The sequence below is a fragment of the Lytechinus pictus genome, chromosome 8 (genome assembly GCF_037042905.1).
Source record: "Lytechinus pictus isolate F3 Inbred chromosome 8, Lp3.0, whole genome shotgun sequence".
Classification (NCBI taxonomy): Eukaryota; Metazoa; Echinodermata; class Echinoidea; order Temnopleuroida; family Toxopneustidae; genus Lytechinus; species Lytechinus pictus.
In genome coordinates, this window is record NC_087252.1 from 10,190,426 (window position 1) to 10,208,517 (window position 18,092).

General features: G+C 34.5%; 1 protein-coding gene across 1 annotated transcript; it reads right to left on the bottom strand.

The window, feature by feature from the left end:
* Positions 1–477: 477 nt before the first annotated feature.
* On the bottom strand, positions 478–9,893 carry LOC129266820 (uncharacterized). The gene is made up of 3 exons (XM_064103558.1): positions 9,796–9,893; positions 5,419–5,607; positions 478–2,459 (listed from the first exon to the last, which is right to left on the bottom strand). The coding sequence occupies exons 1-3, from the start codon at positions 9,848–9,850 to the stop codon at positions 2,167–2,169; spliced, it is 537 nt and encodes a 178-aa protein (XP_063959628.1). The 5' UTR covers positions 9,851–9,893; the 3' UTR covers positions 478–2,166.
* Between the last annotated feature and the right edge of the window lie 8,199 nt (positions 9,894–18,092).

Sequence of the window (18,092 nt, forward strand, 5' to 3'; positions counted from 1 at the left end):
AAAACTTGTCAGTGATACATGATTACCCTTTAATTATTTAATGATCACCTCCATCATGGCCAAAGTTCATTGACCTTAAATGACCTTTGACTTTTAACATGTTGACGCGGCGCCTAAAGTCTCACTGCCTGCTAAAGTCTAAAGTCTTTAACCTAAAGTCTCACTGCCTGCTTATTGCCTATAAACTATTATTTCGATCAAAAAGGAACGGACAATGTAAAGCTTGGTATGGTATTGGATATGCCCTCCTATGTTACCAATAAATGAAAATTTCGATGATGATACTTTCATAATGACATACACCATGAAACAGTTTGAATTGAGCTGAGGGATTGGCATGATTTTCTGACCGGGGACGTCCCCTGTTTATGGGTAAATGTATTAAGAAAATTACCCCAGAAGGAGGTCATTACAGATTCACACCCACTTACAACAAACACCGTTACTGATAAAGAAACCAATGGACATATAACAAAATTATTAGAACATTAGTTGTCCCACTTTATTCAAACAAATTGCTCATGTTTTTTAATTTAAATCTCGTATTGAACACGTAACACAGTTATTGCTTATACCTGATTCCATGCGTCAGGCGTACTTAAAGGACAAGTCCACCGTGATTTGAATACAAAGAGGAACATCCAACAAGCATAACGCTGAAAATTTCATCAAAATCGAATGTAAAATAAGAAAGTTATGACATTTTAAAGTTTCGCTTCATTTCACAAAACAGTTATATGCACATCTCGGTCGGTATGCAAATAAGGGAACTGATGACATCATTCACTTACTATTTCTTGTGTATTTCATTATATGAAATATTTTGATTTCTCGTCATTGTCATGTGAAATAAAGTTTCATTCCTCCCTGAACACATCGAATTCCATTATTTTAACATTTTGTGATTCAGGCAAGGAGGTCCTAATTGTCAAATTCGTAAAAATTGAAATATTGTATAATTCAAACAATAAAAAACAAAAGAAATAGCGAGTGAGTGACATCATCGACTCTCTCATTTGGATGTAACTGACTCGTTCATATAACTATTTTGTGAAAATTAAGCGTAACTTTGAAATGTCATAACTTTCTTGTTTTACATCCGATTTTGATGAAATTTTAAGCATTTTGCTTGTCTGATTTTTCTCTTTTGATTCAAATCAACAATTTACTGAGGTTGACTTGGAGCGCTCGTAGTGATCTTATCAGATCATATCAGATAAGTCGTGGTAATCGTAATGATCGTAGAAAATCTTAATTGGTTCAACAATTTGTTTGCAATCATTTACGAAAGGCCAATCGTGGCTTTCGTTAAGGGTATCACGTCAGTGGGAAAGAAGTAAAGGCGATTGACCACTTGGGTGTTGTTATTCTTCATGTTTTTAAGGATCATATATTAATATAAGGGACCCTCTTAACTATGAAACTAAAATGTCTAAATTGCTTTCAGCGGGATATTTTCTTTTAATACGTTTGATCATGCTTCAGTGAGGAAATCGTTTATTAGTAAGGAAGATGTGGTGCTTAATCTGTAATTTGACAAAAAATAGCTCCCTCTTATTACTGCTATCGCGCTAATAACAGTTCCTGTAAGATATTGGACGATATATTCAGGGAACACATCCCCGTTCTTATTCCGTTCTCCATAAGACTCTAATTCTAATCCCAATTCTAAACGTTTCATTTCAATAAGAAGAACTCAACAATTTCATAAACGGATGTAAACAAATAAAATAAAATAAAAGAAAAAAAATGGAGTTGGATATACTGTCTTTATATCCTCTCATCTGTCAATTGTTGAAAGCCATCATTACTCAGATTATGGTCAAGCCAAATAGTGTGAGAAAGTCGTCATCAACGAGCCTAGTCCTCTTATTCGTTTACCCAAGGCCTGTTTAACTTCTTTTTAATCTGTGTCCCGGATCAACCCTTTGAAATTCTGGAGATGAATCGTATATATGTAATCTCTTATAATAAACCCTACATCTACTTTACCAATTGCCTAATAACACAATTCGTACAGTTAACATTGTTAGCCATGAAAAAAAAAGTTAGATGCGTTGCTGTGTACTTAGTTTTTTTTATCACCATAGGAAGAAAAACATAGAATAGGATTAAATTTGATGTATTTTATCCTTGCACTGATACAAACAAACCCTATAAGGGATCCTACATCTGGTCAAAGACAATGGCGACTAGAGCTGAGAGTAGAAGGGTCTTGGAAGCCGACGTCGCAACTGCACTTCCTGTTGGTGTTCCATCCGGGTCAAGGTTTGGAGCGTTGCTCACGTCATAGTCGCCATTGCAGAGGTTGTGATTGCAATAACAATAGCTGTGCTTGTTTTCTAGGTATAATAAATCCAGTCCATCTATGGGTTCAGGTGTTTCATCGATAGTGTAACAACCGTCGGATGAGGGAATGATGGCACAATCGCGTGACAGGTACGAGGTGGTGTGTTCTTCTGTGTAAATGATAAAACAGATACGGTTGTATGAATTGAAGTAATTACTTCCTAAGCAGGGGTGTTAGTGGTCACAAATAAAAAGATCTGAAAAAAGCTGAAGAGTATTGAAAAAGTATGAAATAGAAAGAGCTCCCATACTTTTTGTACAGAGGAAAGCAAAAATATAAAAGCTGAAATTCAGCTGAAAAAAAAAAATAAATAAAAATCTGAAATCAGATAAATATCTGAACTATCACACCCCTGCTAAGTAGTTACACCATGATCAGCATGATTAGTACAAGTATGCAGTGAGTAAACTTGCATATTAACTGTATTATTGCAACCCAAGCGTTTTTTTAACGTTTTGACAATTCTTGGAATCGACATCTCTTATTCTTTTGAGGATAGAATGGCGCAATTACAAAGAATTTTATCCAACATTAAATCTCAACTAAATTTATGGAAAGCCAGGAATTTATCATTATACGGGAAAATTCAAATTGTAAAAACTTTTGCTACCTCTCAGCTGTTATATGCAGCCAGCATATTATCTATACCTTATTAATTTATTCACAAGGTGAACACATGACTGTATGAATTCATTTGGGGTGGTCCTGATAGAGTAAAACGTGAAGTGTTGGGTAAAGAGTACGAGGACGGGGGGGGGGGGTTAAAGATGACTTGCATCAAATCGATTATTCAAGCTCAGAAAATTAAACGGGTTTTGAGACTTTTCTCTTCAACTTCGAAGGGCTGAAAAGATATATGTATAGAATTTTTGTCACCTGTCGGTGGAGAATACATTTTTTATTGTAATTTTGATATGAAATATTTGAATATTGAAGTGTCAAATTGGTTGATGGACATTTTACAAACATGGTGTATATTCGAAAGGAAAAAAGATATTACCAATGAGTTTATATAGAACAATCAATATATCACATTCAAAGGAAAATCTATTTATAAACCAAACATAAAAGAAAAGGGGTTCACTAAAATTACTGATATGTTAGATGAATTTAGACGCCCACTACGCTGGAGGGACGCGAAAGAAAAGGGGTTAAAGTTCACTGAGTATTTTGAATTGTTAGATTGCTATAAAATAACGCCAGGAAAGTGGAAAGTTTTCTTTCTACAACAAAACTACCATCATCTTGTAAAAGAACCTGGGGATTTCCCTTCTCTTTTCTGTAAATCTGCATTTAGAAAAATTCAGAATATATCGACTAAGCAATTTTATCGCACTGTTTTAAATATTAATAACTCCAAAACCGCCAAGGTGTTTACTCGTTTTAATCAGCTTAACAACATCGATAGGCAACAGATTTCCAAATTGTTCACTCTTCCATTACGAATCGCTATTGACACCAGACTTCGAATCACACACTATAAAATTTTAAACAACTTAATACCTACAAATGAATGGCTCACAAAAATAAGAAAGAAAACCAATGCATTATGCTCTTTTTGCAATGCGACACCCGAGACTTTGGATCATTTGTTTTTTGCATGCCCTAAAATAGCACCCTTTTGGAATACGTTGCGTATGAGAGTGACCGATTTTAATACTAATTATTTCCTTTCACGAAATACTATTTTATTTGGATTGCTAGAACCATTAAGTCAATCCACCTTAGCATTTAATTTTCTAATTTTACTCGGTAAACAATTAATTTGGCGATGTAAATACCAAGAGACTCTCCCTAGTTTGAAACAATTTAATTATTATCTTTTATCTTATAAAGTTACTGAGGAAAAACAAACTCAATAAACACAATGTAAAATTGCAAAACATAAACAATTTTTTCCATTGCATGAATTGTAACCACTGTAGATTAGTATTTTGTGTTAATCGGGTTTTTTTTGTGAGTTTGTTTTATCTTCTGTTCATGTTGTAGTGGTGTTTTTAAATGTCATACTTTCAGTTATGTTAATACATTAAAATGTCATATTTTTGGGTTGCGCTATACCCCGGCGATGCAGCCAGGATGACAGTGAACCGACGGGTATTACCGTACCCCTTTTTCTTTTTCGGTTTAATGGATCGTCCTGTCGGCAGGACTAGGGTACAAGTTATTTGTAAATTATTCTGAGTACACAATTTTTTAGGATATGTTGTATGTTGTATCAATGTTCTGTTTGATTGAAGTGCAACCATATGTTTTGTATACTTTGATTGTTTTTGTGACGAATATTAAAACTGCAAAGATAAAAAAAAAACAAGCGTCTAAGAATCGGTCTCGGTATGCAGGTATATGGGGTTGTACACAACTTTTTTTAAACTGCTGAATGTTGTCAGAGGTAAACGACAAATGTATGATCACTTTGAATACACTAAAGTGAATAAACGGGAACAAAATTAAGTAGGTCACAATTTCACTCTCATCATAATACGCTGCGATATTCAGATCAGTGTGGGGGGGGGGGGGGTAAGCAATGGACGAGTGGGGGAGGTTGGTGGCGCACTAACATTTGCGGTTTCATGGGAGAATGTGCCAAAATTCTGACAGGCAAAATTGTTTCTGATGATAGTCAGGGTGTGACAAACTACAGTTTGAACTAGCCTTGAGGCAACTACTGCACTAAAAAGAGATGTGTTGCTTCTGAACAATACGACTGGGGGCAATGTATCCCGAAATAGATCATCCAGATAATCATTATTAAAGACCATAACGAAGACGAAAACTGAATACCGTCCAAACATTTTCAACTATACCAATATCTTAAATTTCGAAAGTTACAAGTAAAGAACTTTTTGTGGGAGGGGGGGGGGGCGTCAAACCAATATTGGCCCTACTACTAAGGTAGTAGAACTGCGTGAATAGAATGACAAAACAAAAAGAGCTGGCGTCATGGGCGTATTTTGGCGGTGTGTGACGTTATAAATCTACGTCATCGTGGTCATTATCAATACTCTTAATAAATGGGCGGACAACAACAGATCGAAGCTAATTCACACATAAATAATAATTCTCACCTCCATTGAGAATGAATCGAATGGTGACATCGTTGAACGTGCATCCCTGGTCAAAAGAAGGAAAATAAGGACTTATCGGGCAGTCTACTTCTTCTCCATACGATCCACCCTCACAAGAAACAAGTCCATTGTGAAATACATCGTCTCCTGATACGAGATTCAGGCATCGATAGCAGGTGATTGCCTCCCCTATAGTGATCAAGATCGGACGATTAGAATATTCTTATGAAACGAAAGCAATATCAACTTGAGGATATTTGCGCCACAAAAGTAGAACAGTTTTAACGCTCAAACCCAACACCCATGCTGGTTGATTCGAACATGGACCTACTGATTGGAACAAATACAAAAATAGCAAATACAACATTGTATATTAAACCAAATTTGCAAAGCTATATAAAACAAAGTGTACATAGTTATCAACGCTTTGTTCATTCTTGCAAACCGTTTGCAAAATAAATAACGGTTATTATTATGCACATCCTCGTCAGTATGTCAAATAATAAGAGAGCCAATAATATAACACTGATACCTCATCAAAAATGTATATTCTTTTTATATTCTTATACTGACCTGGATGGAGGTAAAGGGGGAAGGAAGACCTGTGGGTCATGGTAAATAAGTTAACCTTTTCCAAACCCAGGCAGCCCCTTCATCTCTATTCCAAGTATGTCACGTATATCATATTGTTTATGTAATTTGTATTGTACTGTAATTCATGTATTCTGAAATGCCGAATAAATAATAATAATGATATTCACCTTCAGGTTTTATTGAATTTTTGATTGACATTGCTGGATTATCATCAACATTAATATTATGGAACAAACCCACAAATTATGATAAAGGCAGTATTATACAGTTCTTAGATTGAAAAACCTAATAAGGTGTTGCTTATGACGTCGCTCTTTACCGTTCCTCTATTCTAAATGTGATTTTAAAAAGCTGGCAGGAAAGAGGGAACATGAACAAGCCTTATTTTGTTTTCATTAAAGCGTATCTTTAGTTTGGTAATTAACCCAAAGTACATATCTCTTTTCCAGTTTATTAATAGATTATACTTGTGAACGCATGTGCACTGTAAAAACTGTGGTGTTAAAACTGACACCAATTGGTATTAATAGAGGACCACACCCTGAGGTGTTAAAATAACACCCTAGAGATTGAACATAACACCAAAGAGTGTAAATGTAACAACCATAGGTGTTGTAATAACACCTATAGGTGTAAAACTAACACCACCAATTTAACACTGGTGTAAAATAACTGGTGTGGTCCTCTATGTACACCGGTTAACACCACAGTTTTTGCTGTGTGCGAAAAGGGTTTCCTTTATGAAGGACACAAAGTTAGAAAAAAATAATGATAATGTCACTGTAACTTACGTGTATATTTAGAGCGAGAGAGAGAAAGATATATACAAATATATATATACACAACAAAAAAGTAAGTCCCCCTAAATCAAATTGATGTAACTTTTGAACGGAATTATTTTGAGATATTTCGTAGGTGGTTTTCTACACTCATTAAGCAACTCCTAGGGAAAATGAGATTGATCGGTTGAGTCATGCATGAGTAATCAAAGATTGAATTAAAAATGACAATTTTTAAAGTCACAAGAGTCGTTTTTCAGATTGTGCAAATACAAAGTTGTTGTTAGGTGAATTTTATGGCGTTAAAGCTGTTTTACTATCCATCATTTAGCCACTCCACACATAATTTTGATATCGTATGTTCATGGTTGAGTGAGCACAATATTGCAGGGGCTGCAGAATCGGGGGGGGGGGCTAGGGGCCCCCACTTTTTTCCAAAAGCATGTACAAAAATGTAGAAATGACTATACGATTGTGATTTTTTTGCATGGTCAGCCCCCCACCCCCACTTTTAGCTAAGCCCCTCCACCACACTTTGAAAACCGTTCCGCGGCCCCTGTATTGTGACGTATCATCAAAGGGGTTTTTTGGTAGTATTTTCTACAACTTGTTAGGTCATATTAAAATTTGAAAATGTTGGTGTCTCCCCCGACTATAGGCCCCTCCCCCATTTTTAAATTCTGGATCCACCCCTGATTTGTCCATAAATTAAACTGATCATGAGAAATTGTTAGGAAAATAATACAGTATAAAGAGTATTCATTCCTAAGTTTTCGAATGTGCTCGCTCAACCATGAAAGTGTTAAAAGTTCGGAAAGTGTGCGGTGATAGAAATGATGGATGATAAGAACAACAGCAATTAAAGTCACATTTAAAACCGAATTTGCCCCCAATATTCACCTTATTACCCTTTAAAATGAGTCTGTGACAATGAAAATACCAATTTTCCCACTTTGATGCGTGCTCACTCATCCATAAATAAACAAATCGATTTCATTTTTGCACAGAATTCTGCCCATAGGTTGATAAACATTACTGCCAAATGACATTGGTAAAGACAGCCTTGAAAAAAGTTCCACCATATTGAATAAGGGGCTACTTATTCTTAAACATATGCACCCATAATGTACACAATTCTATGAAAGAGGAAGTCAATATTTTAACAAATATGAAATAAGGGTTTGTTTCATGGACGGTTTTGGTTACTTCTGCCAATAGTTATTTCATGAAACTTCGCACATGGCTTCACAGTAACATCATCCAAAAGGCGCGCGCACCAAAATAACAATTCGAAACGACACAGAGTGGGGCCAAGGACTTGAAATTTCTTCTCATTTGCATAATTTTCGAATATTGTGTGCTCACTGATGCATTAAACATCGGGATTTTCATAAAAATCAAATCAAATGAACCATGCAAGGAGGTTTGTGACAGATATCAATAGTTACAAATTGCATTTTTTCCAATAACGTAAAATAGAGCTAATCACATTCCACATGTTCATTCAAGCGTGAATGTTTAATTAAACGCCTTTGAATCATTGAAGCATGTTAATTGGTCATGATCATAACAAAAAAGTTGATAAAAGATCAGTTTCAGTAACCAAAATGAAACAATACTTGCCTATGATTTTTGAAAATCACATTTTTGTTTTCAATAAATGTTCATTGAACCGTGAAACGATGAATATTTTTGAAGATACTCTTCCCCCAAAAAACTGTTATCATATTTTATCATTTTTATTGATAAAAATGTGTAAAAATCCAATTATAGCCAATTTGGACTTGTGTTTATTCAACCGTGAAATTTAGCAAAAAAGTAGTATCGTCTTTTAGAAAGTACCTTTTACAAGCCTTCTGACTATTTTTCCTGATGAGAATGTGGAATCAGTTCCAATAAAATGGAATCAAAGTTATGATATTTGGCTTGTGACTTTTGAAAAGTGACAGTTTTGCCTTCTGACGGTGCTCACTGAAGCATGATGTAAAATACGTCCATAACATTTACTCAGATGGTAGCTTATAACATTACCTACAAGCATATGTAAAAATATATAAAAACTCGCATTGGTTCGGAAATTATTGATGTTTGTTTAAGGGGGGACTTACTTTTTGTGTTGTGTATATATATATAGAGAGAGAGAGGGAGAGGGGGGAGATGAAAATGTGAGCTGGATGCAACTGTTGTATATCACTATTTTGTAGTAAAACTTTACGAGTCATTTAAAACTAGGGCATAGTAAGAACTATGACTAGTCATATCAGCTACACAGCTGATTTTGTTATTTTGACCATTTTATTTTAAGAGTCCATGTTCACTTTTAGAGAAATTGACACAACATGATTTTTAGAACCAGTTACTCATAAAAAGACATTTTTCGCAAATTTTGCGTTCATTTTTATTTTCGTAAAAGTTTTGTTCATCCACGATTTGCATCTACGCATACTCTCTTGGAATTTATTGGATTTATCATAAATGCAAATGAATTAGGAAATAAAAGATCTTCAACTCATATTGAAGTCATTTGATTTTGAATTCCATTTTAAAACTTTGCAATCGTTTTCTGATATGAAAGTCTACAATTAAAATTGTTTATTGATAGCAAATATGTATTCCTAAATTCTAAGAAATTACACATCTGAAAAATTATCATTAAAAAGAAAAATTAGTTTATTTACATAACTCGAAATAACACTATTTAACAGGTCTAATAACTAAAAGAATTATTTACCTACCCGAGTAGGGTAATAAAGTTATGGATAACAAGAAAAAAAACACCAATAAAAGTTAAAGTAACATGTGCCATTCATGAAATAACGTCAATCTCCGATTATATATGCCAACATATGTACAGTAGACAATACAAAGCAAATATTGGTGCCTTCCATGACGAATTCAAAAAGTAACATCGGAAGATTCTTGTACAGACCATTAGTTGTGTTGATATGCACGATTGCCTACAATCATTAGAATGAACTGATAAAATAATTTGATAGAAACTTACCTCTGTAAGAGACCGAAAGTATCATGACTAAAACTGCCAAAGGTGTCGGAAGCATCTGTTTAATATAATAAAATATTTGATTAAAAACTGAAATTTTGATATTTCCATTTTCCATTCCATTCCATTCAACTATCTGCTTCATGCTTTGTTAGATAAATACAACAATGAAGGAAATTCCAATGCTGTGAGTCCTGAATGGCCCAAATTTTTGCACTAAACCAGGCAAGAAATTTTGGCTGCGGGTGACAATTTCTGATCTCCTGCTAGTTTATGCTATATAATTATAACTACTGGTATCTCTAACATGGCTACACTAAACAAATTCGAATGTTGAATCAGCATTTGGAAGATTGGGGGAGTAGCGGCCTTTTCCAAAAGTTACATCCAACCTTGTATAAAGCTGAATCCAACATTTTAAATGTTGGGTAGAACCATTTAAAGTGGTAAATGCTACATTTGAAAAATGTTGTCGCTCCTCCGGCCATTCAGAAGTTGAGTTGGCATTTCTGTTTTTTTAGAGTGTAAATTCCACCTTTCACTGTACTTGCACATTGATATCGTGTACGTAGGTTTCCTTGCTTCTGAGTGCGACAAATTATGATATATTTTTTATGAACAGCTGGATATGTATAATTACTTGTAAAACAAAATTTTAATTGTGCTCATGACTTTTGTCTATATGGCAACACATTGGTTTTGGTAAGCCTTGAACATAAATTTTGGCTTTAATAGACGTCACGACATTATTCTTTCCACTTCATATAGTGAAACATCTGAACCTCGTCGTAAATCTTAAATGTACAAGTTATATGATTTTTTTTTCTTTTCTCCCTTTTACATAAAATTCAACTTATGTTAAGTAATAATTCAACGTTTCTATATTGATTATTTGGTATAGCATGGTTCATTCATTTCTGGGCTATTTTATAATATTTCGATAATTATAAAGTCTCGCTCACCAAAGTTAATTCAATTTCTTATTTTAATAAGTAATCTCTTGGTGATTTTGGTCACCTATCTGTTTCATGCTTTGTTAGATAAATACAACAATGAAGGAAATTCCATTGCTGTGAGTCCTGAATGGCACAGATAGTTCAACGCTCCTAATTTGTTTTTACATTCAATTCGACATCTCTTCTAGCTACCCGGCCAGGCCGAACAGGTGCGGGACCGGAGGCGAACTACGTCACACGTGATTATGTTATGTATTGCAGACGCCACTGCCCTCTCCGGTATGGGTATCAATGTCGGAGGATTTCCCGCGCTAATTTTCCCGCGCAAATTTCCCGCGCGAATTAGCCGAATTAATCTCCTTGGAGGCGTCAGTCTCCCGTCACGCTTGCACGGCCTGATTTAAAACAGTCACTGCATAATTCAATGTGTCAATAATGGTACCACCTTGCACCGATTAGTTACGATACAAATGTTTTCTCGTAATTAACCTAAAATCTCGATCTTTTCCTTTCTTTTTATGCAAATACACTGTCCCGATATTCGTATGAGGAATTTGCTTTGATTCACGCCTCAAACTGGCGCCATTTGGTTAGATAAGTCATTTGTCTACATGATAAAGGAGGGACTCTTACAAATAACTCAATTAACGCTAAATAGATCAGTGCGTTCATACCATGACCATTATGAACCAGGGTCTTCATGCTGTTAGTATATTGCTCTATTCACATTATTTGTATTAACTTTTCTCTCCTTCCCACATATTTTGCCCTCAGGCTCATACCAATCTGGAATTCGTTCAGGATTCTTTTTTACAATATATTAGGGACGGGTCCAAGAGATTAACACCATTACATTTCATACATTTACTGGTTATTTTATGATCCTTTTGAAGCTATTCTTTCTAAACGCTCCTATCATAAAGGAATTGATTTCGAGCCCAATGTGCAGAAGACTTTAATCATCCTTAATAATAATAATAGAGGGTAGCCTCCATACGATCCCTCGCATCACTGCAACCTTGTTATTACGCATAGTACTTCATACATTCACTCTGGGTCATGACCCATCATGGTCGTTTGGTTCTCGCTTTCCAAATAAATTAGACATTGAGAACTAGTCGACCCTGTTGGGTCGTAACCTGTAGTTTATTGTTCTATCAAATCTGCTAATTCCTTCTCAATGAAGTCTTCAACGATTATACAAATCGCTCATCCATCCATCCTCCGCTGACACCCGACTGTGTGTACACAGTACCCATCAAAACAGCATCTTATCAGTGTGGGTAAGCTTTTTCACACATGATTCCATACTCTGTATAAGTAATGCTAGAACCAAAATATACACAAATGTTACTTTAATTTCATGGAGATACATTTTGATTATTTAAATGCAAAGCCTTTTTCCACTTTATCCATTTACATCTGACCTTAACTTTGTTTTCAAAGTCAGAGTTCTTATTTTTCCATTTTCTTAAGATATGATTAAACACTTTGCTATTGAATGCGTATGATTTATATTAATTAATTTCTGCTCCATACTTATAACAGGGTGTAATTTAAAAAAAATATACATTTTCGTTTTGTGAAATCGGGTTCTCGCTTGAACCTCCCTTACATGATACGGGGCTCACAGGCCTAATTCATTTCCCATAGACTCGTGTGTTAAAGTGGCACTTGAAAATAATTTATAAAAAATAAGGAGGAAATTCGAGGGTTGAATGTTTACTACCAGTGGATAGGATAAATGTCTGACAAAATTCCATATCTGACCAGAAAAGGGTACCTCGACCGGCTCATTTAAAAAATAAATCAGCATTTACGAAGACTACACCTGACGGGACCAAATTCATCACTTCGGAGAGTAAAATGACCCTAATTCTTCCGCCAGTAAAAATATAGTTCCATACGTGGTGAAATATCTTTCCAATTTGGAAAAAGTAAGTTCAGTAGGTACCCTCCCTAGAATCAGTGTTAGGTTGTCAGTCATATTCATTCATTTTTGTCAATCAGCAATATCAAATTAAAAAAATTGAGCAATGGGTTGGCTCGAATGAATATCTTTTGCCTGCCAGTTGTAATTAGGCCCGTGCAACCTACGTCATTTTCATTTACCATTATTTTGCTCTCTACTGCCCTCTACATGTGCCTTCGTGGGCTCAAGAAACGGACAATGCACATGCTCAAAACTGCGGCTTGTTCACCCTTCAATACACAATAAGCGGATTTCCTTTGCCTCTTCTCTCATCATGCTCATAGGTTCCTTGAACCGCCTTTGTGTATCGTGCTTTGTATGTTGTAAGTTCCCTTTCTGTTCGTTTTTGCTTCAGTACCTCTTCTCATTCATGCACGTGACTGTTGTTTATCTGTTCCTGACCGGGTCTTGTATTTCAGATTTCACTGTTCCTGTTATAGACATTTAAATGTCATCTAAAAAAAAAATGCCTTTTCTGATTTTTCTTTAATAATAATAATAATAATACAGGGTATTTATATTGCGCACATATCCACCTTGTTAGGTGCTCAAGGCGCTCCTATATTACCCGGCTAAGCTAGGCGTTCATAGCGCAATATGGCAAATTCGGTAGATACACCATTCAATTCAATTAACGATGATGACTTTCTTGACCTGTTTAGACCACCATTAGTAGAAAGTGAATCAAACATAAATCTTTATGTTACTTCCTTTGAAAATCATGTTACAGACAAATTTAATTCATCGTCAAAAGAGTTGAATTATGATTTTGACACTGATAACCAATTTCAAAGTCCATGTTTTGAATACGTCACCCATAACCAGATTAATGATGTTGTTTTAATAAGGAATTTGATAACTCCTCTTTTTCTCTTATACACCTTAATATTAGGAGCATTAACAAACACTTTGAATTACGGTTACTTTTAAATAATCCCACCATGCAAACATTTTCAGTAGTAGGTTTAACCGAAACATGGCTTCCTCATGATTCAAGCCTTCAATTCGCTCTCGATGGATATGATCTTTTAGTTAACAACATACAAAATAGGGTGGGTGGGGGCGTTGCATTATATGTTTCACAATCTTATGATTATGTAGTTCGAGACGAGCTTAACAGCATGACTGATACAATTGAATCTCTTTTTATTGAAATTACTATCCCTAACAGCAAAAACATTATCATAGGTGTTATATACAGGCCTCCGAGTTCGAATATCAAATCATTTCTAGATCATCTCTCAGACTTGGTTAAAAATCAAATTTTTGATAGTAAAAATTGCTTTATAATGGGCGATTTTAATATTGATTTATTAAAACAAAATAATGTCATACAAGATTTTTTTGAAATATTTTTATCCGCTTCTTTATACTTACCTTTAATATCTAAACCCACACGAATAGTCAATGAATCCGCTTCTCTTATTGATAATATTTTCCGTAACGTTCTTCCCCCTCCCGATTCCTTCATATTACTCTCTGATATCACTGATCACTTCCCTGTCTCGACTAATTTCTCTTTAAAAGACATATTCAATAACATATATAGCCGTCCATTAAAACGAAGAATAACACACGAAAATATAGCTCGTCTGGGTGTTAGTTTAGACGATGTTGATTGGTCATGTGTCTTTGATAATAATGACGTTAACTTGTCCTTTGAAAATTTTATGAACATTTTTAATTTACACTTTGACACTCATATTCCAAAACTTAGAGATAAGACATCTAACTACAAAAAAATCACCGAAGCTCCCATGGATTTCTAAATCGCTCTTGCGTTCGATAAATAGGAAGAATAATTTATATTATAAATACAAAATGAAACGCTCTGAGCAATCAAAACTTAAATATACTCGTTACAAAAATACATTGACAAACATGTATTCCATGCAATTAACGGCTCTGCTCCACAGTACAATATTAATCTAATCAGCAAATACACTCCAGTCAGGTCCCTACGTTCATCAAACTCTGGTTACCTAGTTATTCCTAAATCCGTTAGGACATGGGGGGTGGGTTCGGGCTTTTGCTCACGCTGGCCCTGTTCTATGGAATGATCTTCCCCTGACAATTCGTGAATGCACGTCCATTGATACATTTAAACGTTACCTTAAGACTCGTCTATTCAATGCCTATTACTCTTAATTGTTCCTGAATCTATTACTATTTTATTTGTACCTGTTCTCTTTCGTTCTTTCTTCTTTCACTGGGCCTTGGGCACTCTGCCGAATGGATTTGGCGCATTACAAATCACATATATTATTATTATTATTATTATTATCATTAAATTATACGTTTAGAAAAAAAAAAATATTTTACTAATCAGTTACAACTTTACAAGCGTGATATGTAAAATACATGGAAAGTTTTAAAACAAGCAATGAATATATCAAATAACAAATTTAATATTACAAAAATTAGATCTGGCGATGTTATTTTTGAGGATTCTTACCAAATTTGTAGTATCCTGAATAATCACTTTTCTTCAATTGGGGAAAATCGTGCAAGTACTATTTCTTCCGCAACAAAACACTTTTCTGAATTTTTAGGCCCTCCAAATACTAGTTCAATGTTTCTCGCTCCAACTAATAAACAGGAGATAATTTGTTTCTGATTTTAGTTCTTAAAAAAGTACAGGACATAATGACATCAATAATTTTCTTCTTAAGGGGGTAATATCGTCAATTTCGGATCCCCTAACTCATTTATTCAATCTGTCACTTCTTACCGGCATTGTTCCCGAGAGCATGAAAATTGCAAAAGTCATTCCCTTGTTTAAAAAGGGTAATAAATTAGATGTTACTAATCACCGCCCAATTTCTTTGTTATCTTCATTGTCGAAAATACTTGAAAAGATTATTTATAAAAGAACTGTAAATTTGTTTAAATCAAATAATATTCTTTCAAATTCCCAATATTGAATTTCATTGAAAAAGCGGCACATTCAATCGATAAAACTTCTCATTTAATTTTTTTCCTGGACTTTTCCAAGGCCTTCGACATCATTAATCATGATATTTTACTTAAAGACCCTGACCGGTGTAAAAACAATGATATATCAAAATAAAGGTAATGATTCATACAATACAAATATACCAACAATATTACATATATCTCCTTCCAATAGTTAAAAATATTAAATAAAAATCAAAGAAACTGCTCCTCCAAAGTACGCTTCGATTGAGCACCCCCACGTCGCCTGGAAATGATGACGTCACGTTGTGTCAGGAGGGTTGTGATTACATAGGTTTGTGTACAAAAGCATTGGGTATTTTCTTCCATTTCGATGTCATGAATCCATTTTTTTTTCGTTTTCAGATGAAAATGGCACTCAAAATTATTCACTGTTCAAATTGTTGTAAACCTATAACTATTCACTATCTTTTTTGTGATTTCTTTGTTTGGCTCTTATTGGGCCTAAATTGCTATGTCAGGAAAAGTTATTATACATAATCTAAATGCAGATAGAATTGAAATCTACGCCAAATAAGCAGGGAATAAAATATGGCAAAAACTAGTTCAAAACTGTAGATTTCATAAATTTAAGCTTGTGGGTAAAAATATACGTGATATCCCTCTGTGATAGAAGTGAAGAGAATGAAATGCGTTATCTGGAAAGCAAAAAAATCACCCAGTTTTTCTGTGTACAAACCTATGGAATCACGACGCTTCTTACACAACGTGACGTCACGGTCTCGAGGCAGGTGAAAAGCACAGTAAAGCCTATTTTCTCAGCGGGGTTCGAAGCCCGATAATTGGAATATTCTTAACCAAAATACTCAGCTGGGAAGCGGTTAAAATGCATAAAGCATACCTTGCTGTATTTAGTAGCTTATAAGCTTTCGATTGGTATATAATTTGTCAATTTCATTTTCGGGTCCGGTCTGGATCTTTAACAAATTACATCATTGTGCGTGGGAATGCCTTGGAGTGGTTCAGGAGCTACCTCTTGAATAGGAAGCAATATGTATTTTTAAACGGTTGCAATTCTCAAATGAAAAATAATTAATTGTGGAGTTCCCAAGGGTAGTCTTTTAGCCCCGATTTCGTTTATAGTTTATATTAATGATTTTTGTAGATCATCAGATGTTCTTTCTTTCATTTTCTTTGCAGACGACTCTAACTTATTTTTTCACATAAAAATCCTCTTCACCTTGCTAATATAATCATCTCTGAACTAGAAAATGTCACCGAATGGGTAAGAGCAAATAAATTGTCACTAAATCTTCAATGTTGTTTAGCAACTCTATAAATACACTTCCTGATGATATCATTTTCGATGAAACTCCCTTGGAAAATGTATCCCATATTAAGTTTCTTGGAATAACAGTCGATAATAAGCTCTCATGGAAATTTCACCTAGATAACGTATGTAGAACTATTTCACGCAACATTGGTTTAATTAACAAGCTTAAATTTTGTTTACTATTATCGTCCCTGCTTACATTACATTCATCCCTTATATTGCCTTATTTAAATTATGGAATTTTAGCGTGGGGTAATACACAACAAACACTCTTAGACAAATTACTCCTATTACAAAAGAAGTCTCTACGTATTATATGTCACACGGCATATTTGTCTCATACTGACCCATTATTTTTGGAACATAAAATATTGAAAATTAAAGACTTATATTAATTAAGACTTATAATTAATCAAAGACTTATATCTATTCACAACTATCCAAAAAGGCGATTGGGTGAATTTCATTTACCACTTTTAAGAAATTTGCAGGCTCAGAACACATGTATATATGATGGACCGAAGTTATGGAACTCACTTCATAATGATATAACAAATGCAAAATCTTTGAACTCTTTTAAGACTAAATTCAAATTATCTCTATTAAAACATTATAATATACTCCCAAATTTAATAAGTTTAATTCACCATCTCTGTCAAGTCATCATTATTACTTTAAAGACTACAATTAAAACATGAAATAATTATTATCCTTTTCTATAAAAAAAATCTGACACAAGTCCTTCTCAGATGTGTTCATTATTGAACCTCATACATTACTGTGTCTATCCTTTCTATTTTCTCCTCCCCTGTCCGCTTATCCGCCTTCCTACCGGTTATTTGTTTACGGCATCAATCACATTTTTCGTGCATTGTATTCTTTCAGGTTATTTTATATTTTTTCTCCTTTTATACACATCATTGAATCCAGTTTGCTTGAGTCCACGACGGCATGTGTTCTATCTACGTACAGCAGCACCCATCCATCTTCTCAGGGCATTCTCCCCTTTTTTCTTCTCTTTTTCTGGGGGGCATGGGGTGGGGAAGGGTGTATATTTTTAAGACGGGTTGTTTTGTCCTTTATCAAACTATATATTTTTGATAACTTTGTATTTATTTTGTAA

What these genes read in the sequence shown, in the direction of transcription:
- LOC129266820 (XM_064103558.1), bottom strand. Translation starts at nt 9,850, where the DNA reads ATGCTTCCGACACCTTTGGCAGTTTTAGTCATGATACTTTCGGTCTCT. An exon ending in ACTTTCGGTCTCTTACAGAG is followed by an intron (nt 5,608 to 9,795) that starts GTAAGTTTCTAT and finishes TGATCACTATAG; the next exon opens with GGGAGGCAATCACCTGCTAT. An exon ending in TCGATTCATTCTCAATGGAG is followed by an intron (nt 2,460 to 5,418) that starts GTGAGAATTATT and finishes TCATTTACACAG; the next exon opens with AAGAACACACCACCTCGTAC.